The sequence below is a fragment of the Cygnus olor genome, chromosome 12, assembly GCF_009769625.2.
Source record: "Cygnus olor isolate bCygOlo1 chromosome 12, bCygOlo1.pri.v2, whole genome shotgun sequence".
Classification (NCBI taxonomy): domain Eukaryota; kingdom Metazoa; phylum Chordata; class Aves; order Anseriformes; family Anatidae; genus Cygnus; species Cygnus olor.
Window position 1 is genome coordinate 12,411,276 of NC_049180.1, and position 23,413 is coordinate 12,434,688.

General features: G+C 58.6%; 3 protein-coding genes across 6 annotated transcripts; 2 read left to right on the forward strand and 1 right to left on the reverse strand.

Annotated features, from left to right (window-relative positions):
- Positions 1–968: 968 nt before the first annotated feature.
- Positions 969–15,961, forward strand: AARS1 (alanyl-tRNA synthetase 1). 4 transcript variants are annotated; one of them, XM_040571734.1, is made up of 21 exons: positions 969–1,074; positions 1,517–1,726; positions 2,678–2,866; positions 3,606–3,751; positions 4,485–4,676; positions 5,313–5,457; positions 6,201–6,346; positions 6,820–6,928; positions 7,013–7,163; positions 7,515–7,639; positions 7,855–7,999; positions 8,683–8,861; positions 9,390–9,503; positions 10,277–10,483; positions 11,443–11,627; positions 11,963–12,071; positions 12,838–12,951; positions 13,318–13,437; positions 13,875–13,961; positions 15,206–15,319; positions 15,691–15,961. In XM_040571734.1, the coding sequence occupies exons 2-21, from the start codon at positions 1,583–1,585 to the stop codon at positions 15,874–15,876; spliced, it is 2,907 nt and encodes a 968-aa protein (XP_040427668.1). In that variant the 5' UTR covers positions 969–1,074; positions 1,517–1,582; the 3' UTR covers positions 15,877–15,961. The 4 variants fall into 4 exon arrangements, with proteins under 4 accessions (XP_040427668.1, XP_040427665.1, XP_040427666.1 ...); XM_040571731.1 differs by lacking the exon at positions 969–1,074 and adding an exon at positions 1,093–1,437; XM_040571732.1 differs by lacking the exon at positions 969–1,074 and adding an exon at positions 1,093–1,433.
- On the forward strand, positions 15,928–17,463 carry EXOSC6 (exosome component 6). The gene is given in 3 exon segments (XM_040571750.1): positions 15,928–16,323; positions 16,325–16,907; positions 16,949–17,463. Coding segments are annotated over 2 exon segments (828 nt in total). The 5' UTR covers positions 15,928–16,051; the 3' UTR covers positions 16,881–16,907; positions 16,949–17,463.
- Positions 17,464–17,712: 249 nt separating this feature from the next.
- Positions 17,713–23,094, reverse strand: LOC121077003 (RNA-binding Raly-like protein). Its single transcript, XM_040571748.1, has 7 exons — positions 22,988–23,094; positions 20,925–21,003; positions 19,654–19,704; positions 19,333–19,481; positions 19,032–19,145; positions 18,697–18,854; positions 17,713–18,565 (listed from the first exon to the last, which is right to left on the reverse strand). Exons 1-7 carry the CDS (start codon positions 23,022–23,024, stop codon positions 18,527–18,529), a joined length of 627 nt encoding a protein of 208 aa, XP_040427682.1. The 5' UTR covers positions 23,025–23,094; the 3' UTR covers positions 17,713–18,526.
- Positions 23,095–23,413: the final 319 nt, after the last annotated feature.

Genomic DNA, 23,413 nt, shown 5'->3' on the forward strand with positions numbered 1-23,413 from the left:
GACTTTCCATGGGGCACAGTCCCTTCAGAGGTGCACCTGCTATGACATGGCACGCTTTCATGAGACCCCACCTGGAGCACTGCGTCCATCTCTGTGGCCCCCAGCATAAGAAGGATATGGACCTGTTGGAGCGGGTCCAGCGGAGGTGCTCTCCTACGAAGAAGGGCTGAGAGAGCTGGGGATGTTTGGCCTGGAGAAGAAAAGGCTCTGGAGAGACCTTACGGCAGCCTTCCAGTACCTAAAGGGGGCTACAGGAAAGCTGGGGAGGGACTCTTTGTCAGGGAGTGTAGTGGTAGGACAAGGGGCAACAGCTCTAAACTAAAAGAATGCGGATTCAGGTTAGACATTAGAAGAAATTCTTCACTCAGAGGGTGGTGAGGCCCTGGCACAGGCTGCCCAGAGGAGCTGTGGCTGCCCCATCCGTGACAGTGCCCAAGGCCAGGCTGGATGGGGCTTGGAGCAACCTGGCCTGGTCGGAGTTGTCCTGACCATGGCAGGGGTTGGACTAGATGACCTTTAAGGTCCCTTTTAACCCAAACCACGCTGTGATTCTGTGATTCTGTACAGTAAGGCAAGCAGAGGAGCCTGCCAATTAGCAGCTGCACCATGACTTTGTCACCTCTGACCCACGCAAAGGCTTTGTAAGCTCTTGACCTTCTAGGTCTGAGCCTTGGGAAGCTCCTTGTGCCCTCCGCAGGAGGGGACGAGGCCAAAGGATCGCATGCGGGGCTGCACCGGGCAGCAGGAGGCCCGGGGCCACACGGCCCGGCCCCTACGGTCTTCCCTCCATCGCGGCCCGGGGCAGCCCCCCAAGGCCCCTTAGAGGGCACACTGCGGGCAACCCTAAAATGGCGCCTCCCTGCTCGGCTTCACCCCAGCCGCGTCACGTGGCCGCCGCGTCCCTCCATTGCATCAGCCGGCGGGCGGCCCTCCCCGTGGCCGGGAGAGGTGGAGCGGGCGGGGCTTCGGCTGAGCGACGGCTCCGGCAGCCAATCGGAGGCGGGCGGCGGGCGCTGCGGGCTCTGCGGCGAGGCCGGCGGCGCGGGGCGAGGGGCGGCGGCGGCGCCCGGCGAGGTAGGGCCGGGGCCGGGCGGGGGGCGCGGGGTCGGGACCGGGGACCGGGACCTCTCGCGGGCGGCCGGGGCCGATCGGGCCGGGGCTGATCCCGGCTCCCCCGGTGCCCTTGGGCCGGCTCCTTCCCTCCTCCCCGGGGCCCTGCGGGCGGTGGTGGCTCCGCGCGGGGCCGGTCCCCGTGGCTCCCCCGTGGCCGGGGAGGGGATGCTTGGGTCTGGGCCAGCACCGCGTGGGGCAGGCTCATCGCTAAACCGAGGGGCTGCTGAGAATGGCTATCAAAGCAGAAGGGCCCTTGCAGGAGATAAAAGCAGGGATCCTGATGTTCTTGCCTGAGACGACAGCGCATAGGAGCTGGTGACGTTGGTAGCAGGGGGATGGTTGGGCCAGATGATCCTGAAGGTCTTTTCCAACCCTAATGATTCTGTGATTATTGTCTCCTCAGACTGCACCGGGGCCTTGCCGCTTTCCCTTCTGCTTGCTGTGGACAGCTGTGACCTGCAGCTTCAAGATGGAATCTACGCTGACAGCTAGCCAGATCCGGCAACGATTTATTGACTTCTTCAAGGAAAACCAGCATACCTATGTGCACTCTTCCTCTACAATCCCCCTGGATGACCCCACACTGCTCTTTGCTAATGCTGGTATGAATCAGGTAGGTCTCGCTCTGGTCCTTGTGAACATATCCTTTAGCAGCTGCAATCTGTGAAGCTGTATGCAGAGCTTTTGGAGTGCCCATTTCTTCCTAATAAGCTTCTACTGGATGACAGGACTTAGCAATTGTTTATTAGGCAATAAATGGATCTTAAAACCTCCTGCAGACAACATCTTGGCGGTGCGTTTACCCTTCTCTTTTTAGGTGGCTCCTTTCCATGTAAGGTTGGCTCTGTAAGTGCTTCAGCTTGCAGGGAGTTCAGTTCTCCCTTCACCTGTCAGTGCCTGCTCCCTGGGCTGAGCTGGTTGCTTTGGTTTCACTAAAGTGAGGCTTATATTTGGCCCTTTGCATCCTGAAGATAGAATTTTCAAACAGACAAAATAACTAGCAGTTTCTTCTGTGGGTCTTGTGGAAAATTATTGTTGCATTCTCCTTCTTCTGGTCGCAAAGAGGTGGCTGGTGTGTCTGCTGGAGTCCCATGTGCTATTGCAGAGCTGACAAGATTGCTGGGAGAAGTTCCTGTGCCTGCTGGGCTGATTGTGATGCAGCATGAGCACTGCCAGTCTCTCTTCCTTGACCCTTTGGACCACAGCTAGCGCTGCAAAGAGTGGCAGAGAGAATCTTGGCACAAACTAGTAACAGTATCTTTAATGAGCAGTTGGGGCTGGGCTGCTGGAAGAGTTCTGCTGGAGTTTTCAATGATTTTGGCAATTGGGAACCTGGCTGTTTTCAGTCCCTTTGGAAGTCCTGGGGTTTGGTGTGCCCCAGGCACATGTGCAGGTGTGCTGGGCCCTGCATCCTCCTCACATGCAGCATACAGCAGGCTCTTTCTGAAGGCTGCCTCAGGGGCATCCAGACCAGCGGTACTGTGATGTAGATGACACTGCCTTGCTGGGGCTTTCAATATAGGAAAACAGGCTCCTTGATTTCCCCTTTTTTCTGTCCTCTCAGTTCAAACCCATCTTCCTCAACACTATCGACCCCTCGCACCCGCTTGCTAAACTGAGCAGAGCTACCAATACTCAGAAGTGCATCCGAGCTGGGGGCAAGCACAATGACCTGGATGACGTGGGAAAAGATGTCTACCACCACACTTTCTTCGAGATGTTGGGGTCCTGGTCCTTTGGGGATTACTTCAAGGTAAAATAGGCTAATCTGAAAATTATATGTCTCTATGAACTCAGCAGAGCATTTGCCAAGAGGAATGAGAATCTCTTGAAACAGAGTAGCTCTTATCATACATTTGATTTCCTTGGAATAAGCTCTTCCGACTGCAGAATGTTTTGTGATTAATTACTTAAGGTTGACAAAGCTGATTGTATTAAGTCTGGCAGTTTGGAGTCTTCAGGTAGAGGTTTTAGTGGTTGTCCTGGAGCTGTGGGGAATTGCATATGCTATGTGACTAGATGGACCTCATATAGGAGTGATCATGAAATATCAATGTCCTTTCACAAGCTTCTTGCTAGTGTAGGGTTCATACCACGATGGGGATGTTAAGAATACAGCATAACAGCAGATTTCAAAGGCTCTTTTTTGCACAGAGAACATGATAGCTGGAAAGCTGTGTGAGATGTTTCTCATGCCCTTTTTGCTGTGTATATTAATTTGCCTGTTTCTTGTGCCAAAAATCTGAAAGCTCTTGACTGTTTCAGAGCAGAGAGCTGCTTTGGTCCAGCTTCTGTCTGCTAAAGCTGGTAATACAAGGGGACCTCAGGAGAGACTTGGTGTGGAAGGTTTCTGCATGTTTGTGAGACTTACTGGGTAGATCCAAGGCAGCCAGGGATACCTACAGTAGCCAGTACTCTGCGTGGGCAGGTACTGCACATTGAAGAGAGGCTCTGTTTGCATTCACTTGCTCACCTCATCTTTCCTTCTGCAGGAGCTCGCTTGTAAACTGGCACTGGACCTTCTCACCAAGGAGTTTGGCATCCCTGCTGAAAGACTCTACGTCACTTACTTTGGTGGAAATGAGGCTGCAGGACTGCAACCAGATCTGGAATGCAAGCAGATCTGGCTGAATTTGGGGTGAGGGCCTTTAACCGAGAAAGCTGCGTGTTTTGATGAACAGTAGCCATGTGGCTTTATTCAGAGAAAGATGCCATGGGCTATGAGGCAGAGCACTTAAAACAGGAGGTTTTAACAAAATTGAAATGTCACAAATAATGTTTGCAGGGTGGTGGAGCTACAAAGCCAAAAGGAAGCACTGGCATTAGATAGAAGAGACTGAGACTCGGGTCAGGCCCTAGAGCTTTCATTTCAAAATCTCTTGTGTAAGCTTAAGAACATAAGAAGGGCCCTGCTGGGTCAGATCAGTGGTCTGTCCAGCCAAGTGTGCTGCCTCTGAGGGCAGTTGAGAAGATGCTGTTCAAGGAAAGCAGGCAACCCTGACTATGGTCTCTACTCTTTTCATCTTCCCATCCCAGCATCCACAGTCATTTGTTTAAGTATGTTCAGAGATCGCCCGTGTATTCCTCTTAGTCGCTGCCTGGGGACCTGTGCCTTCAGAGTGTGTCTGATTCTGCTTTGAACCTCTGGGATTTTTCTAACCCTCAGTCATAGTCTACCACTCAGCCTTGTCCTCTCCAGTCCCACTGTTTTCGTAAGGCAGATAGATGTTCTACCCCTAGGTAATTTCAATTGCCCTCACGATTCATCTGCTCGTCCAGGGAAGTAGCGCACTGAGATTTCTATTGTGAGATTTCCTCCTTAGGTGGGGGAATTCTTGCCTCTGTTGGTCAGCGGGAGTTTCTTGTTACAGGCTGCCTGAGGGCAGGATTCTGCCTGGCAATATGAAGGATAACTTCTGGGAAATGGGAGACACAGGCCCCTGTGGCCCTTGCAGTGAGATCCACTATGACCGGATCGGGGACAGGGATGCCTCGCACCTGGTCAATCAGGATGACCCCAACGTCCTGGAGATCTGGAACCTGGTGTTCATACAGTTCAACAGGTGAGTAAGACCTGCTTCCCAGCCCAGCAGCTTGGCTACGCTCCCAGCGCTCTAACCCAGGCACCTCTGTACTGCTTTGCTGTTTGCTGTGGCCTTGTTCCTATACCTGCAAGCATCACCAGCAATTTGGGTGCTGTAGGAAGCTGCCGAACTCTGGTGTTGCCCCCCTGGAAGTGAGAGCTGTAGGGGAGGCTGAGCACACTGCTGTGGACCTGGGGAGCACCTTTGGAGCCTTGCTTTTCATTTAGGGTCTCCCATCGGGTTCTTGAGACCCGGAGGACTGGGTTTGCTTGTCATTCCCGCTTGTCATTCCCACTTGTCTGGGAGCTGCGTGCTTTGCGATGCTCTGGCCCCAGCCCACCTGTATAGAAGAGATCAGTCATGCTGGTTTTGGGGATAGACTAGAAATGCTCTCTCTGTTCATCGGTCAGGAATCCGTTGGACATAAACGCCATCCTCCTCTGGGTCTAAGTTGCCATTGTGTCTTGTTAATTATATTTTATTAAAGTTGCCTTGTGTGTGGCTTGTCTGTGGGCCCGTGTCATAAATGTGATAAAGGTGAGAGGAGAGTTGGGGATGCCCCTGCAGAGCCTCCATCCTTAACAGCTTGTATTTTTTTTTTTTGTGGCTGGACAGGGAAGCTGATGGCAGCTTGAAACCTCTTCCCAAGAAAAGTATTGATACTGGGATGGGTCTGGAGCGGCTGGTTTCAGTGCTGCAGAACAAGATGTCCAACTATGACACCGACCTTTTCCTTCCTTACTTTGAAGCCATCCAGAAGGTACAAACTGGAGAGTCAGGGCCGGATCCAGTTGCATCCATCCATTCCCTGGGTCTCTGGGGAGATGCACGGGGCAGGTCAGACAGGGAAGGTCATGTCTGCAGGTCTCTGCTTTCCCAGCTACTTCGAGCCCTGTGGGTTTGTACTTTGCCGAGGGTAGGAACTCTGGCTGGCCCGGTAATTGCTGCCTCGGGGCATGTTTGCAGAGGAGAACAAGGGACACGAGCAGTGCAGCTCTCCCAGGTGTTTCCAGTGAACCACACCACTTGCAGGCACTGCTTTGTTACAGCAATGTCTTTCCCTTGAGTACAGATGGAAATGCCCTAAAAGAGGGGGGCTGGGACCCTGTCCCATGTGACAGAATTTTAAAGGTTTCTTGGCTGGGCAGGTTATGCCAGGGCAGAGCCCGTGAGCCAGTGAGCCAAACAGATTTCCCTTTTGGTTCCCTGTAGGCTCTGCCCCCCTCCCTCCCTCTTCTGTCCTGGGCTCTTAATGGTGGGATAAGTTGGCTTTACCTCCCTCTGGCCTTGGGCACCCTTCAGCCCTGGAAGTGCAGGCAGCACGCACAGCCTCACAGCCCTCCGTCTTCCCCGGCTTCACCGAGTCACCCCTTTCCCAGAGGAGTGTGCCATGTGTGTGGCTGCGGGCAGCGGGACGAGGCTGGCCCCTGTTCTGCCTCATTGCTGATCCCTGCTGTCCGTTACCACCCCGTCTGCCTAACGCCTTCTCCTCTCTCTGCACAGGGCACGGGTGCCAGGCCGTACATGGGGCAGGTCGGCGCTGAGGACGCAGACGGCATTGACATGGCCTACCGCGTGCTGGCGGACCACGCGCGGACCATCACGCTGGCCCTCTCCGATGGGGGCAGACCTGACAACACTGGCAGGGGGTAAGAAGGGAGCTGCCGCAGTGCTGCTGCACCCCTTCTGTTCAGCACGGCTTCCCTAAGGGCAGTGGGACCTGGTGTGTCTCTGGGATGTCTGAATTCGTCACTGAAGCAGCAGATAGCAGAGTGTTTGCTCAGTGTATTTGTATCCCTGTAGCAAAGTCCTCCCAAAAGGCCAGGACACACAGGTCTGAGGGTTCTTGTGAGTACCAGTCCTGCTGTATGAATGCCCAAAACAGATTGCTGTGGACAGATAGGCACAGAAGTCTGTTTTGTGCAGTGCTGCTGTCAAAAAGGCAACAAAGTTTGGGCTGGGGGGCTGTGCTGGACTCACGGGACTGACTTTTAAGCTCACAGTGAGTTTGAGTCCTGGGGCTGAGGTCTGGGAAGGGAGTGCTGGTAGGTGGGTGCCGGTGGAGCCCCCGAGAACAAATCAGAGGTGTGATGTTTGCACTGAGGGGCTCTGCTGTTCCTAGGTATGTGCTGAGACGGATTCTCCGACGGGCTGTGCGCTACTCCCATGAGAAGCTCAACGCCCCCAAGGGCTTCTTTGCCACGCTGGTTGACGTTGTGGTGCAGTCACTGGTGAGTTCTTCCCCCTCTCCACTGTATCTGCTGAAGACTTCATCTGCTGAGGTGTGCAGATCTCCATGCCTTTTGGGTCTGCAGGGAGATGCCTTTCCTGAGCTGAAGAAGGACCCAGATATGGTGAAGGACATTATCAATGAGGAAGAGGATCAGTTCCTGAAAACACTCAGCAGAGGACGACGTATCCTGGACAGGAAGATCCAGAGCCTGGGTGACAGTAAAACCATTCCTGGTGAGGCTGTGATTCCTGTCTGTATGCGCCAAAATGCATTTACCATCTGGGACCAAGGGCTGAGTTGGGCTGGGAACTGAGAGATGGTGGAAGGTGGGGTGGGCACAGAGCTGGAATCGAAAGATCTTTGCTCAGAGCTGGGCCACCCCTCTCTTCTCTGGCCTGTGTACACTTGCTCAGATCTCTGAGGTGCCCATGGTAGTGCGATCTCTTTGCCCCGAAGAGGATCGAGGAGCCTTTTAGCTGTTTGTGTTCACCAGCCCCATTCGTTGTCCTGCAGTAGCACAAAGCCAAGGGGAGAGCACTAGCTCACGGAACAAGCATGATGACTTCTCTGCTTTTTCTCTGAAGGTGATACTGCCTGGCTGCTCTACGACACCTACGGTTTTCCTGTGGATCTGACTGGGCTGATTGCAGAGGAGAAAGGCCTTGTTGTGGACATGGAGGGCTTTGAAGAAGAGCGGAAAAATGCACAGGTAGGTAACAGCTGTGGGGGAGCTTGGCTGAGAGTGGGCAGGGAGGAGTCCCTTCATTTTATTTTGTGGTTATGGGTCTCTGCTCCTTTCTTAGGGGTTGCGCTCTCCCCTCAAGCTCCCAGTGCCCTGTGGGAAAGACCAGGGCACAACACCAGCACTGTCATCCACCACTGCTGGGGTAGGTTTTCTTAAACTTTGGTGCTTGTCATTGGCAGCTCAAATCCCAGGGCAAGGGTGCTGGCGGGGAGGATCTCCTCATGCTGGACATCTATGCCATCGAAGAGCTAAGGGCCCAAGGGCTGGAGGTGACCGACGACTCACCGAAATACGGTTATACGTCAGATCCCAGCGGGACCTACGGTATGAAAAAGCCCTCTCAGAAGCAACCTCTGCTGCCAAACCCTTTCCTCCTGCATGTCTTCGGGAGAAGCTGATTTGTCTTCCTAGCATGCATCTCAGCAAGGTCCCCTCTGGGCTCATCTTTCCCGGGACATGGAGGTGGGAGTGGAAATGGGTGCAGGTGAATAGCCTGCTTGTGACAAGTGGGGCAGAGAAAGAGAAGGGCAAGACTGTCCAAGGTCTGCCCTACTGTTCAGATCTGTTGCTGACCTGATCAGAGAGACTTAAGGGGATTCCAGTTCCTGCAGCTTTGCCTCTCCACACTCCCGTGTTTGTGTTTCCCGACTGCTCCTTTGCCAGTGTCACAGGGGACTGCAGATTCTGCTTGGTCCTTAAAGGCTCCTCAGCCCACTTTGTTTGCTGTGGCTCTTTCTGCTCATTCTTTGATTTGGTGGAGATGCGGGAGCCACCAGGCTCATAGCCGTGTGTGCTGCTGATTTTCCACGTAGATGTGGAAGGAAGTGACTGTGCCTGCCACGGAGAGCACTGAATGAAATTCCCTGTTATCCGACTGTTGCCCTAGTTCTTCCTCTTTACCCCCTACAAATGTGGTAGCTCCTGGAATGTGCTGCTCTGAAGTTCTCTTGTGTGGTGTCCACAAGGTTTTCCTATTTTACTGACACTGCCTGTTGTCTTGGCGACAGATTTTGGGAGCCTTGTGGCCACAGTGAAAGCCATCCGCAGGGAGAAGAAGTTTGTGGAGGAGGTATCCACAGGCCAGGAGTGTGGGATAGTGCTGGACCGGACCTGCTTCTACGCCGAGCAGGGTGGGCAGATCTATGACCAGGGCTACATGGTCAAGGACGACGACAGCAGGGAGGATGTGAGTCTTTCACTGAGAGCCTTTCACTGGTCTCAGTCTGACCTGGGGCTGGGGCAGATGTGTGCAGAGGAGAAGGGGCCAGGCAAGCTCGAGGGATCTCCTGTCTGTGGCGGGTGTTGGGAACTGCACAGAGTTCCTTTTCAGGGGTGCAGCATGGCACAGATATTCTGGAGTTGGCTCTTTTTGCTTTTTGGGAGGCTGTGCTGAACTCTGCTGCAGCATCAGGCTGTCGCCAGGATGTGGGTGCCTCTGGTGGTGGTGCTGCTGGGGTGGCTGTGCTGAAGGACAGTGCTTTCGAGCTGAGGGCCTCTTTCAGCTATGCTGTGTCTCATAACCATGCCCCACTTCACTCCCTTCTCTGCTTTGTGTCACTGTGTGCTCTGCCTGGGGACGTTTCGCTTTCTCATATCTTGTACACCGGTCCAGCTCTCACTGATGCCCTCCAGTTGTAGTTCAGGGCTCTGGCTGGACTATGTGCCTCCCTTGGCCTGTCACCCCCTCACTGTGTGCATCTCCCTCTTTGTACAGAAAACTGAATTCACTGTGAAGAACGTGCAGGTCCGAGGAGGCTACGTGCTTCACATAGGAACTCTGTATGGAAGCTTGAAAGTAGGAGACCAGGTCCTGCTGTCTATCGATGAGGTGAGTTAAGGCAGTGTTACAGATGGGTTCATCTCTTGTCCCTGGATTTTGTCTCCTTTCTTTGGAGCAGCATTGGTACTGCCCTGGAGACTTGGAGATCGGGTCCTCTTCTCCTCACAGCACACGATTCAGGCAAGCAACGTGGCCCTTCCAGGCCTTCTGAGTCAGGGCATCTCCCTCCTGGAATCTGGCTTCCTCCTTCCATGAGGTGGATAACACCCTGCTGGCTCAGCCGTGCTCACTGGGTCTTGCTGAGCAACAGCAGAACCACACTTCTGGTCCTGACTGGGAGCTGGATGTCTACTGAGCCCCAAGCATTACGGATGGCAGTGGAGAGCCTGGGCTGTCTGCCCTGCTCCAGATACAGCTCCAGCAGGCTCAGCCTGCTGAGGGAGTGCTGGATGGAGCCCAGTCTGCAAAATGCATCTCCCCTCCCTATAGAGGCACCTTTGGAGCAAGAGAGGAGGCTCCCATCTTGCAGTGCTTTTCCCTGTTGAGTGGAGATCAGTGTCTGTGACCTGCTCTGTCCTTGGTGTCTCTCCAGAAAGGCCCAGCAAGGGGACTGGCAGTGAAAAGCCACGTACAAATGTGGTGGGGGAATGTCCTTCTCTCTTAGCTGAGGCTCCAAGGCAGCAAGTTGTTCCTGGTCACCTCAGCTACTTCAGGCTTCTGTTGAACGAGCATGTTAGCCTCCACTTCCAGTGCCAGAGGTGATCCTGGGACCAGTATGGCCCTAGTACGGGACCCCAACTAACAGTGCCTTTCTCCATCAGACAAGGCGGAGGCCGGTCATGAGCAACCACACGGCCACTCACATCCTCAACTTCGCCCTGCGCTCGGTGCTGGGAGAGGCTGACCAGAGAGGGTCGCTGGTCGCACCAGACAGGCTGCGGTTTGACTTCACAGCCAAGGGAGCCTTATCTACCCAGGAAATCAAGCAGGTTGAAGGCATCGCCAACCAGATGATTGAGGAGGCAAAGGTGGGTATGGGCTGCAGGGGTGAGCCCTGTGGGGTGGGATGGTGCTTAGCTGCCCCCATCCTCCGGGAAGGATCCCATCCTTTTCCTGGCTTGCTGCAGGGTTTGGACTGGGCTCAGTGGACAGCTGAGGCACCAGCTTTCAGGAGGAGTCTGGTTTGAATCCCATTCCTTCCCAGGGTGCTCCCCTCCCTGGGACTGAGTTGTGCATTGTACTGTTTGTCGGTGCAGTTCAACGTTTGTCACGTTGCTGTTTCCCTGGAGTGTCAGGGCAGAGAGGAAAGTTATGCCTTGTCCACCTTTTTCCACTGACCTCTCATACAGGGGCCAGCTCCCTCTCTTTGATCCTTGGGTTTGGCTGGTAGAGGTATACTCAGGAAAAAAATAGCCTGAGTCAAGTTTTTGGATGATCTGGGGTACTGGAAGTTGGGCTCAGTAGGAGTCTTATCAGCTGCTGACGCAGTATTGTGCGTAGATTTGCATCACCTCAGAGGATTTTGAGTGGGAAACCTCCATGTACGTTGATCTGTTCATTGCTACCGAGCCCTCTGCAGGGTTGGAGTGGTTCCTTGTCTGTTCTAGCGTCATATTGTCTGCAAAAGCCAAGGAGTTTAGCAGAGTGGTGATGTGTCCTCAAAGACAAGAGAGTTGCTCTGTATAATGCCAGCCCGGTGCCAGATCAGACCGCAGGAGGACCTCATGTCCTGCTCAGGAGTTCACGGTTAGAAACCATTTGAATGTACAACAGCACAGGGGGTCTGAGCAGGCACAGACATCGGGGGCTTTGAAGATTTGTCAATTATCTTGGGATCCCTGCAGCCCCACAAACCCCAGGTCAGGTGAGGCATGTAACTTCCCTCTTAGGATCTTTCAGAGGAAGTCAGGATATCCTGGAAATGCAGGCCCTCAGTCACAGCTCACAGGACTAACTCTCATCTGCACCCCTTTCCTGTGCTCTGCAGACTGTCTATGCCAAGGACTGCCCTCTTGCAGCAGCCAAAGCTATCCAAGGACTGCGGGCAGTTTTTGATGAGACCTACCCCGATCCTGTCCGCGTGGTGTCGATTGGCATCCCTGTGGAGGAGCTGCTGGCCGACCCCTCTGGCCCTGCGGGCTCCATCACTTCCATCGAGTTCTGCGGAGGGACGTGAGTATCTGGAGAGACCAGGGAAGGCAGTGGGGAGAGTGAAAAGGAGTCCCTGTGGAGCCTGGGCTCCTGGGGGCTGTTGAGGTGCGGGTATATGGTGGGCAAATAGGGAAACTGCCTGCATGCTGGCCCTGCTCGCATGCAGAGTCTCTGGCAGTGCTGGGCCTTGCCACCCTCCCCTCGCTGCTGTGCTTTTGGTGGCTAGGTTGGGCTTTCTGTCTGTCCCTGGCAGCGCCTCCCTGACAGGGTGGTTTTCTGGTTTCCATGCTGAATCCTGCTGAGATGAGATGATAACTTTCTCTTGTTATGGGTCTGTTTCTGGGTTCTTTCCAAAGGCACTTGCAGAACTCCGGCCATGCTGGCCACTTTGTGATTGTTTCAGAAGAAGCGATTGCTAAAGGCATCCGGAGGATAGTGGCAGTCACCGGAGCCGAAGCTCGGAAGGTAAGAGGAGGCAGGAGTGATCTCCTGTGAGATCCAAGCCCTGCAGGAAACCACTGGCACGTGTGTGCACACGTATTAACCCTTTGCCAAGGCTGATTTCATTAAATCTGCCCAGTGTCCCTGCTGGGGTACTCAGCACAAGGGTATATTGGCTTGAGAGCCTGAGGGACTCATGGCTTGGACTCTGCCAACACAGCACGAAGAGAGAGAGGGGTGGGAGGGAAGTCTCGGCAGCAGCTGCTGTGTTAGAGTGGTAGAAGGGCCCGGGGTGGTCCCAGAGGTGGCTGCAGGGTTAGCTCATGGTGGTTTGCAGAATGGGCTGCAGGTGCAGAGCTCTCAGCAGTTGGCAAACCCCAGAACTTGTTCAGCCCCTTGGCACTGTGGTCTCCATCAGGTGTGGGAATGGCAAGGAACAGGGAGGTGGGAGCTGTTCCCACCTGACATTTGTGCAGTCCTCTGCTGCAGAGGCAGGTGGCTTTGGTCCTGGGCGAGATTGGGCTGGTGCTGCCTAAAGTGGAAGAAGGGGGTTGATGTGGGAGCTGCTGTCCTCTTTTGGGAGGATCTTAGCATTCCTTCTGGCAAAGAAGAGTCCGGCCAGCATCACACCGTGGCTCTGGACAAGCGCTGCATGGCTCAGCTACTTCCCTAGGAGTTACTGAACTCCATGTCTGGGGCTGCAGCCTTCCTCACCCTTCTCATGCGGATGGCCAGGAGCCCAGCCTGGAAGCTCTCCCTGCATGATATAACTCAAAATGTATTCTGCTAGGCCCTCAGGAAAGTGGACAGCCTCAAGAAATTGCTGTCAGCCCTGGACGCCAAGGTGAAGGTCCAGACAGCTCCCAATAAGGATGTGCAGAAGGAGATCACGGACCTCAGCGAGGTGAGGGTGGCGGCAGTGCTGGGGCCTTGCTTGCCAGCATCGGGTGGTTTAATGGGGCCCAAGTTCAGCTTCCTGCTCCTCTGTCTCCCCTGGGGTCACTTCGTCTCAATTAGTCTCAAGGGTTTAATTGCTGGTGAATTGAAGTCTTGTGCCAGCACCCTGTAGGACACAAGCTCAAGAGAGGTCCCAGCTCTGCGTCCTGTGGGAGCTGCAGCCTCACACCTGAGCTTGTCAGACATTGGGAGAGGGGAGTTTATCAGGCTGTGCCAGACAAGGCCCTTGAGGTTCATGAGCTCAGTGCAGCGTGCCCCGCCTCCTGCCACGGTCACCTGTCCCTTTAACCCTCCACCCCTGCCTGTTTTGCAGACACTGGCCACTGCTGTTATCCCGCAGTGGCAGAAGGATGAACTCAGAGAGGCTGTTAAGGCACTGAAGAAAGTTATGGATGACCTGGACCGTGCAAGCAAAGCTGACATCCAGAAACGAGTGAGCCCTGGGTGGGAATAAAGGACAGCGTGGGGGTGCTGATGGGCAGCTCTTCTGGGAGCTCCAGCTGTGCCCAGTGTGGAAGGGAGCTGAGCTGTGGCTGCCTCCATGCCTGCTACCTTGGAAGATGGGGTGCTCCCGCCGTAGCGGTGGTGTCCCTGCACCTGGGTGCAGGGTAAGGGCGGTGCATGGTTCTGCCTCTAGATCCCATTGGATTTTCCTGGAGGAGGAACCACGTGGAGCACTGCTGCTGCCTCGCAGAACACACGTGCAATTTTGAGCATCTTTTGTTCCTGGAATGGCAGTGTGGGGCTGCTCCAGGCTGGGCCATGGGTACATTGGGGCACCCTGGGGGCCTCTGTCGGCAGGGAGGTTCCACCTGGGTGGTTCCTGTGTCTGTATGCAATGTGTGGGTGTCTGAACACTGCTGTCCTCAGGTGCTGGAGAAGACCAAGCAAGTCATTGAGAGTCACCCTAACCAGCCATTGGTCATCATGGAAATGGAAAATGGAGCCTCAGCAAAGGTACGGGAAAGTCTGGTCCCTCCTCAACAACCTCCCGTGTGCCTGAGGACCAGTTGGGTGGTCTCTGTTTGCTTGGGGAGACAGAGGTGTCTCACCACCTACCAGCCCTGAGCAGCGGTAATGAAGAGGGGCAGGACCTCTGTAGTAATCCCAGCGTCCCACTGGGTTTACAAATGGGCCTGCAGGATTGGGGAGGTCTTGACCGTTTGCTGAGCTTCCAGACCTGGTGAGGATAGGGACCCCTGTGGAAATTGCATCAGGTTCCAGGTAAGGCTCATCCCAAAGGAGTCCTGACACAAAATTGCAGGCTTAAAGATCAGCTCTGGAAACTGTCCTGGGCTAAGCATGGACAGGGCCAGATCACAGAGCTGCCCCCCAGCTCCAGGGCATTTCATCCGCTGCAGCAAGGTTCCTGTTCTAATCCAGCCAGGGCTGAAGCTGCCCCTTCCCCCTTAGCACAAGTTAAATTTCTTTCTATTGTGAATAAAAGCTCCCTTGTGTGTGCTCTGTTGCACCGCTGTTCCTCGCAAGTGCCATGCAGCGGGGGCTGATCGTGCTGTGAGGCTGGAACAGCCAAGCTTTAATGCCCTATTTAAATTTCCACTTTGGGAGCCTTGGAGCTGGTGCTGCTCAGACTCCTGCTTGCCTTTTCCATTGCTGTCTCCATCTCGACACCGGCGCTGCTGCTCGCAGCTGTGTGGGAGTCAAAAACTGCTTTGTTTTTTGTGAGGCCCTCATCGCAGTGGGTGAGAATGTGGCATGGCGATCTGACAGGGAAACCTTTGGGATGGGTCTGGTACCCTTGCAGCTTCTTTACGCTGTAGTTGAGTCCTGCTCTTTGCAGAACATTTCCTCCCTCCTGCTGGGAGCTCTCATCGCACCCTGGGCAGAGCATTTTCCCCATTTTCTACCATTACACTTAGGCAAAACACAGCGGTGCTTGCTTTGGGGCTGCACAGCCATGAATTCTGCAAGTCCCCAGCTCCCTGCAGCTGTGAGGGGACAGCCAGCTCTGCCCAGCATTCAGCAGCTGGGGGAGGAGGCAGTCTGCCAAGAGGCCAAAGGTAGTGCAGAAGATGACATGAGAGAATGGGCACTGCAGGATGCTGCTGGCTGTTTTAATGCAAGTCCAGGTCCTCAAAGTCTTCGTGGGGCCCTGGGGGCTGCACAGTACTGCGGGGGCTGCAGCAAGGCTGGTTGGAAGCCCAGAGGAAGGTGTGCCACTGTGACTTTGTCCTCTACAGGCCCTGAACGAATCGCTGAAGCTCTTCAAGACTCATTCCCCCCAGACTGCCACCATGCTCTTCGCTGTAGATAATGAAGCTGGCAGAATCACCTGCCTGTGCCAAGTACCCCAGGTAACACTGAGAGTCTGTGTGAGTGTCTGTGCCTTTCTGTGAGCCTTGGTGGTGTGTCTGCGTGCCTTGGTGGAGGATCCACGGCCTCCAGACAGCAGCTCTATCTGATGTTACAAGGCCGAAAATCATTCAGGTCGGCAAGAGCCACAGCCTTGTGCTTTGTGTTATCAGGGTGCTGCAGCAGGGGGGAAGAGGCATCGGGTCCTGTCTGTGGAGCAGAAGGGGAAGGGGGAGAGCCGCGGCTTGATGTGGCCGTAGGCATGGGGCCAGATGCTGCACGTGGAGGAGCTCTGTCCTGCCGTGCCCTGCTCCTGCCCACCTTCCCTCCCTGCTCGACGTCAAGCTCCTTTTTGCCTTCTTTTCGTCTCCAGGAGACGGTGAAGAAGGGCCTGAAGGCCAGCCAGTGGGTGCAGGAGGTGTCCGGCTTGATGGACGGCAAAGGCGGCGGCAAGGACGTCTCGGCGCAGGCGACGGGCAAGAACGTGGGCTGCCTGTCCGAGGCTCTCCGGCTGGCCACGGACTTCGCCAGGCTGCACTTGGGCGAGCTGAAAAACTGACGGACCCCCCCGGGACCCCCACCGGCTGCTGCTGCCTGTGCCCCCCGTGCCCCTTGGAGCTGACAATAAACGCCGCTGCCCTCCGGCTGCTGCTGCTGCTGCTTGCGGGGCGGGCCGGGGCGGAGCGGGCCGGGCTCCTCCTCCTCCTCTTCCTCCTCCTCCTGCTGCCGCGGCCATGCCGCTGGATCACCGCCGCCTGCGGGGCCCCGACGAGTCCCAGCCGCCGGCGCTGTGGGCGGCGGGCGCCGAGGAGGACGAGGACGGGGCCGGGGAGGGAGAAGCGGCGGGGCCGCGGGACCCCTGCGCCCTGCGGCCGCTCTTCGCCCGCGCCGGGCTGCTGAGCCAGGCCGAGGGCTCGGCCTACGTGGAGCTGAGCGGCGGCACCAAGGTGCTGTGCGCCGCCTGGGGGCCGCGGGAGGCGGCCGAGCCGGGGGGGACGGCGGCGGGGGGGGCGGCTGGTGTGCGAGTTCCGCCGCGCCCCCTTCAGCGGCCGGGGCGCCCGGCCGAGGCCCGGCGGGGCGGCGGAGCGGGAGGCGGAGCGGGAGGCGGCGGCGGCGCTGCGGGAGGCGCTGGAGCCGGCCGTGCGCCTGGCGCGGTACCCGCGGGCCCGCCTGGCCGTCAGCGCCCTGCTGCTGCAGGACGGCGGCTCCGCGCTGGCCGCCGCCGTCAGCGCCGCCTCGCTGGCCCTGGCCGACGCCGGCGTGGAGATGTACGACCTGGCCGTGGGCTGCGCGCTCTGTCGGGACCCCGGCGACCCCGCCGGGCCCTGGCTGCTGCAGCCCGGCGAGGCCGAGGAGCGCCGCGCCGCCGCCCGCCTGACGCTGGCGCTGCTGCCCGCCCTCAACCAGGTGTCGGCGGTGCTCGGGGGAGGCCGCGGAGGGGACCCCGAGAGCTGGGGGCAGGCGCTGAGGCTCGGCCTGGACGGCTGCCACCGCCTGTACCCCGTGCTGAGGCAGAGCCTGCTGCGGGCGGCGCGGCGGAGGGACGCGGCGCACAGCGCCTGAGGGACGCCCCCGGTGGCGGTGGGGGCTCCTGGAGCCGCCCTGAGCTGCCCCACGCGCCTCCGGAGATCCCTGGAGCCTCCCCCGGTGCCGGCGGAGACCCCCGGGGCCTGCCCGAGCTGCCACCCGCACGACCGGAGATCTGCAGAGCCACCCTTCGTGCTGCCGGAGAGCCCCGGAGCAGCTCTCAGCGCTGCCGGAGACCCTCAGAGCCCGGCAGAGCCACCTCTCGCATCACCGGAGACCCCTCCAGAGCCACCCCTGGTGCTGCTGGACAATTCTAGGGGCTCCCCAAGCCGTCCTTGGCACCACCAGAGACTCCCCACCTGAGCCACCCCTCGTGACGCTGGAGACACTCAGGCAGCTGAGCCCAACGCATCCTGCCCGGCCACCCCCAGGCTCGGCACCACCACAAGCCCTGGCACCACAACGTCCCCACTGCGACGTCCCCACCATGACCACAGTGTCCCGTCACAGACTTTGGCCCTCCGTGACTCCTGCCCGTGGTGCTCCAGGGTGGCAGAGACATTGTGTTTTGTTTTGTTTCGTTTCGTTTTTTTTACAATAAATTAGGCTTTTCTGGTGAGTCTTCTGCCTACCTGAGTCTGCTGGGGCCCTCTTCCCTGCAAACCCTGACCTGGTTTGGGGGAAAAGGAGCTGGAGCCAGGGTCTGGCTCTGCTGGGGCTCGCCTCAGCACAGCAGCTGGATTTGGCCATGCTGCGTGCGGTGCTGGCTGCTTACCCAAAGCGCCCGGTCCCCTGCAGAGTCCAGCTCCAGCTGCAGTAGCTCTCAGACACCACACCCAAAGCGGTAAAAAACCACCTCGGAGTCAAATAACCAGAGAAAAGAAATACAAATTTTATTTTATTTTTTCCTTTCCAACACAATACACTCTTTTACCGGGGCAAATTAGAGATACAGAACAACTTCCTACCAGTGAGAAGGACGACCTAGAAACGAGGGACACGGACACGTGGCACAGCTCTGCGGGACGGTGGGAGTGGGGCTGGGGGCGCGACTTCCCGGGGCAGAGGCTCCATCCTGCTGACAGGAGCATGGTGGGAGTCCTTGGGGAACCAGTAAGGAAAACCCAGTTGTGAGCACGGGTGACTGGGAGCCGCCGGGCCCTGTGCCATGGCACTGGTGGCATGGGGCTGTGGCTCTCTCCTGTGCTGAGAGCTCCTCTGGTTCCTCTTTAGGGCGGTCACCTCCAGCAGCACGAGCCCACCCTCGAGTGTGCAGGCAGCTGGGGGCACGCCTCGGGGGCAAGGGCTCGGGATGTGACCGGTGTGTATGGGACACTTTATCCAAGGAAGGAGGACACCGTGGATTTCTGCTCCAGGCTGCTGCTCCTTTGGGACGTGGGCCTTCTGCCCTCCAACCCTCCCTGCCCTGTGTACTTATCCCTAGCTGGAAAACAGGAGGAACAAAAAAACAAAAACAAACCCAAAGCGCACTCAAACACAGACTTCTCTCACCGTGGCTGGCCAGGGTGGGACACGGGGCTGATGGCACCATGGCAGGGGACGTGAGTGCTGGGAGCGGGCACCTGGCACCAGCGTGGCACGAGCTGGAAGCCTCGAAAGAAAGACGGACACAAGACAGGAGCTGCTGGCACACTGGGAAGGCTCCAGCATACCCAGTCCATCTAGTGGCTCCCCTCGGGGTCTGAGATGTGCGTTTTCATCTGCAAGGAGAAAAGCAGAGCGGGGTCCTCGGGTGCACCCCAGGGAGCACGGAGCGTCCCTTCCAGAGCCCACCAGGACCCGGTTTTGGCAAAGTAGGGAGTTGGGGGAAGGCAGCTGACCTCTGCCTTACCGTCTCCTCCGTGTCCGTGCTCTCCTCTGCGCTGTCGATGGTGCGCAGGTCACTGCGCCCGTCCCCTCCTGTCCCCTCCTTGCCCCGGGAGCCCTCTCCCACCGGGGACGGCGACGCTGTGCCCACCTCCGCCCTCTTCTTCTCACTTTCCTTGCACCCTGCGGGGACAGGGATGGTGGGAGCTCAGCGTGCCCGTGCAGAGCACCAGCCCCGTGCTCACAGGGCAGGGGGCAAAGCCCCATGGCACCAAAGGGGACGAGGGGAGGGGACCGGTGTGGGGAACGCCTCAGCGGGGTTTGGACCCGGCTGAGTCTGGGGCAGGCAGCATCCCTCACCTGAGAGCCGCTCTCTCCGCTGGTCCATGCGGTCCAGGCTCTCCAGCAGGCTGTCCACCTGCGCCTTGATCTGGCTCAGCTCCCCCTTGATGGAGTGCAGCTCCTCAGCTCGCACTGCGGGCGAGAGGAGCTGTCGGGATCCCACCCCGCGCCTTGTAGCAATGAGGTTAGCAGCGAGCAAGAGGTGTGGGCACAGGCACTGCTGCAACGCACCGAGGTGCATGCAGCCAGGCTCCCCGGCTCGCCCCCTCCCGCAGGACCCAGCGCTTCCCCTCCAGCCCAGCCACCGCATCCCGCTCACGTTTTGTCCGTGTCCCCGTGGAGCTGCTGCTGCTCCGCGCCCCGGGCTGGGGGCTCGGGCTGCTTTTGCCTCCTCCTCCTGCGTGAGTTCTCCTGGCCTTGACAGGGATGCGGTTAATGAGGGGTGGGATCTTCTGGTACTCATACACCCTGCGAGGGCACAAAACCAGCAACGTGAGCATAAAAACGCTGCCCCCGCCCCAATTACTGGCACAGCCCCGGCATGGGTGCTGCTTGAGGCCAGCGCAGCCTCTGCCAGAGGCGGGGGAACGGGTGCTGGGGCTGCCCGCCTGGGCCCCCCGCTTTGTGCCACCACACTCACCGGTACGGGAAGTCGTCCCTGTAGAGATCGTAGTCCAGGTCACAGTTACTGCTGCAGGAGGGGACAGAGGACAGCAAGTCACCAGCCGTGGCACCGCAGGGCAAGGACAGCTGCCCACCGCGTGTCCCCATCCCCAGGAGTGGGCTCTGCGGTTGGGGCTCTGGATTTGGAGCTGGCTGATGTTGAATTTCACAGTCCCTGGCTCCAGGAGCACACCGACGGCTCGCTCAGCTCCAAATTAAGAGGCGATCTGTCATCGAACTGCCTCCCGCGCGGGCAGCCGACACGCCGGCAATAAATCACGCGCCGCGGAGGAGGAAAGGTGCTGATGCTCATTTTCCCGCTTCAGCTCTCGTGGAGCCGATGAGCGCTGGATTAAGCCTCGCACGAGGTGAGACAAAGCTCAGAGCATCGCCACTGCCACAGCAGCCTCGGGCACCTGCGCTTTGTCCCTTGCTGCCACAAGGGCACTGTGTCCTGCGGGGAAGAAAGGAGCGCCACAGGACCCGCGGTGTGCCTCCTGCCATTTCTACGCACGAAGCCGGATGCGCGCGGTCACCGGCTCGCCACGTGCTGGCCTCGCTTTGCAGTGTGACCCTGAGATGGGCTTTGACGTGGACGAGCGCGGCTCCTCAGAGCATCCCGCGGGAAGAGCAATGCAGCGGCTGCCGTGCTCCAGCAGCCACGGGGACCGCGGTCCCTGCCCTGCCAGCGCTGCATCCCTGCATGGCCCCGGCGCCATGGCAACGGGCAGAGCAATTAATTCAATCCAGAAGCTCTCTAACGAGAGACAGAGCCCGGTGCCGGCTCTGGTCCCCTCTGTGCCACGTGCCGGTGTGGCAACCAGCAGGGATGAGGGTCCCTGCGGAGCCCAGGAGCTGAACACACACAGGAACAGGGACCTGCCCTTCTGCTGGTGGCCCCCACCCCTGCATTGGTAGGACACCATGCCCCCAGATCTCTGCTTGGGCACCTGTCCCCCAAGGGACCTCATTTAAAAGCCCAAACTGCAACCACGTGGAGACCACAGGGATCTTCTCTTCTCCTGGGCAGAAGAAGCCTCAGACCCTCAGTGAGGAGGGTTAGGGTTGGGGTTAGGGTTAGGGAGGTGTCCATGGGGACAGGGTAGGGACATCCTATGGAGCCAGGTGAGCATCCACAACCAAGGGCATGCAGAAGAAGGATTGGAGGGAGGAAGAGCAGGGAGAGGAAGAGGAGCTCCCACCACTTCCATGCCCTGCCACCACTCCCCACCATGCCATGGCACTCACTGGTACAGGCTGCTGCTGTGCTGCCTCTTCTGGCCCAGCCTGGCTCGGCTCGGCTTGGCTTCCCTGGCCATGTCCAGATCTGAGGGGAGAGAGAGCAGGGGAATGAGCAGCGCAAAAACAGAACGAGAACCGGGAGCCCTGCCGGATGGCTCCTCTCCTGCTGAAGCTTTCAGCGTCTGTGTCGCAGCCACCAGCTCCCTCTAAGCCAAACCCCCAGAGAAGCAGCAGGAGGACGGGGACCACCCCGGCTGCCCCTGCAGCAGCCCCTTCCTGTGGACACCCCGCAGGCCCCACGAGCCCCAACCATTCCCATTAGGAAGCAGCTCTGGCGATGAGGGTAATTAACCCCCACAGATGTGTCCCCCTGCTGTGGTGAATCTGCCTGACAACGAATTTAGGCATTTTTCGGAGCGCCCCGGAGCAGGCTGGAAGCCGATGATGGGGACGCAGCACCCGGGTGGTTCACGCTCCCGAAGGAGCCCATGGCTTCATGAGGTGCTCCACGCCTGTCCCCAGATGTGCTGCCACCGGCCTCAGCCCGGATGTGCCCAGAGCTGTACTGGGCACCAGGGGGCTGCCGCATTTCCTGACATCCACTAATTCCTGGGGGCTTCACCAGGACGTCACCGATGGGCGTCTCCTCGCCCCGCGCTCGTCCTCTCCCCCAGCGCCGAGTCTCCGCTCCCAGCTCCGTCCCTTTGCAGCTCCGCAGTCAGTTCCCAGCCGTGTAAAGTCCATTTAAAGCCAGCTTCCATCAAGAGTATATCCTTGAGAGCCATCAATGCAGCCCCTTACTAACATCGAGATAGATTTAATGTTGTGATTTTGGCTGGAGGAACAACGTGAAATCTCCTGGCAGAGCTCTCCTCATTACAACTGCTCCCCGTGTTGCTCGCGGCACGATTCCTCCCCGGGTGCTCACTGCTGGCTTCCCACCTCCCTACGCTCGGGTTGGAGCCGGGTGGCGAGGTGGCAATCGCCAGGATCCACTCGGCTTCCTCCCCTGCAGCCCCGGGGTTATGTTTGCTTTCCCACACCGTGACAGGTAATGGGTTGAGGGCTTACGAAAGAGTCAAAGAAGAGCAAAAAAAAGCCCGGATCCTGGAGGGAGGCACAGGCTGGAGGATCCTAAACCCCTGGGATAGGAGCTGGTGGCTGTGTTGAGTTCTCCCTCTTGCATGGTCACAAGCACCGTAACCACCACCAGCTGTCCCATGGGTGTCACCAGCACCGTAACCACCACCAGCTGTCCCATGGGTGACTCCCAGCGATGCGGATGGCTCCCATAGGACTCACTCCACTGATGCACTGCTTGCTTTTAGCATGACCCCCAGCCTAACCCATGCCCCCAGCAGCCCCTCGTGGCGTGTTCCCCGTCCCCCAGCAGCTCGACACCTTGCATGGAGCCGTGTGTGAGCGGCACGCAGGGGGGTTGGTGGGTGCTCTGCTGCCTGTGGTGGCCTGTGACACACCGATGGGGTCAATCAGGGCAGGAGACCAGAGCCAGAAGGGCTCCATCACCCCTGGGACACTGGTCCTGTGCTGGGGCTCCTGTCCCAAACTGGTGGGGATGTCCTTGGCCTGGGGGTGATGGCATGGGGACATCCCAGTACTAGGGAACATCCCTGTCCTGCAGGTGACGGCACAGGGACATGCCGGTACCAGGGGTCATCCCTGTCCTGGGGGTGATGAGCCAGGGACATCCCGGTACCAGGGGACGTCCCTGTCCCGGGGGTGATGTGGTACGGGGACATCCCGATACCACTGGACATCCCTGTCCTGGGGATGATGGGATGGGGACATCCCGGTACCAGGGGACGTCCTCGTCCTGGGGAGGGACAGGCACTGGGGAACGGGTCACGGGAGGCCCCCCGGTGGCGGAGCACCAGCCCCGTTCCGGGGGAGGAGCGGGGACGTCGCGGTGCGGCTCCGGGAGGACGCCCCCGTTGCGCGGAGCATCCCGCCGCCAAGGAGCATCCCTGGCCGGGGCTGTGCCGGGGCCGGGCCGCGCACCTTCCCCGCGGCCCCCCGTCCCCGCCAGCCGCCCGGTGCCCGGTACTCACATCTCCAGCAGGCGTCCCGCCCGCCCGCCGCGCTCATGGCCCCGCCGGAGCCCGGCCCGGCACGGCCCGGCACGGCCCCCCCCGAGCGGCTCCGGGCCGAGCGCGCCGCCCCCGGGCCGTACCACGCCGCCGACGGCAGGGGGAGCGGGGCGAACCACGGCGGGGGCGGGCGGGGGTGGGCGAGAACCCCCCGGTTCCGAGCTGCCTCCGCTACCGGAGGCCCCCCGAGCCCCGCCGGGGGAGGCTCCGCGGTCTCCGTGCGCCCCGCGTCCCGTGCGCCACGGGGGGACGCCAGGTGCCGGCCCCTTCCCAGGAGACGTGTCCCGTCCTGGGGGGCGCTTCTGGCCTCCGCAGGACCCCCCACGTCCTCTGCAGGACCCTCGTAGCCCCGTGGCCCGGCCCCATCCCACCCTGCCACCGTGCCCC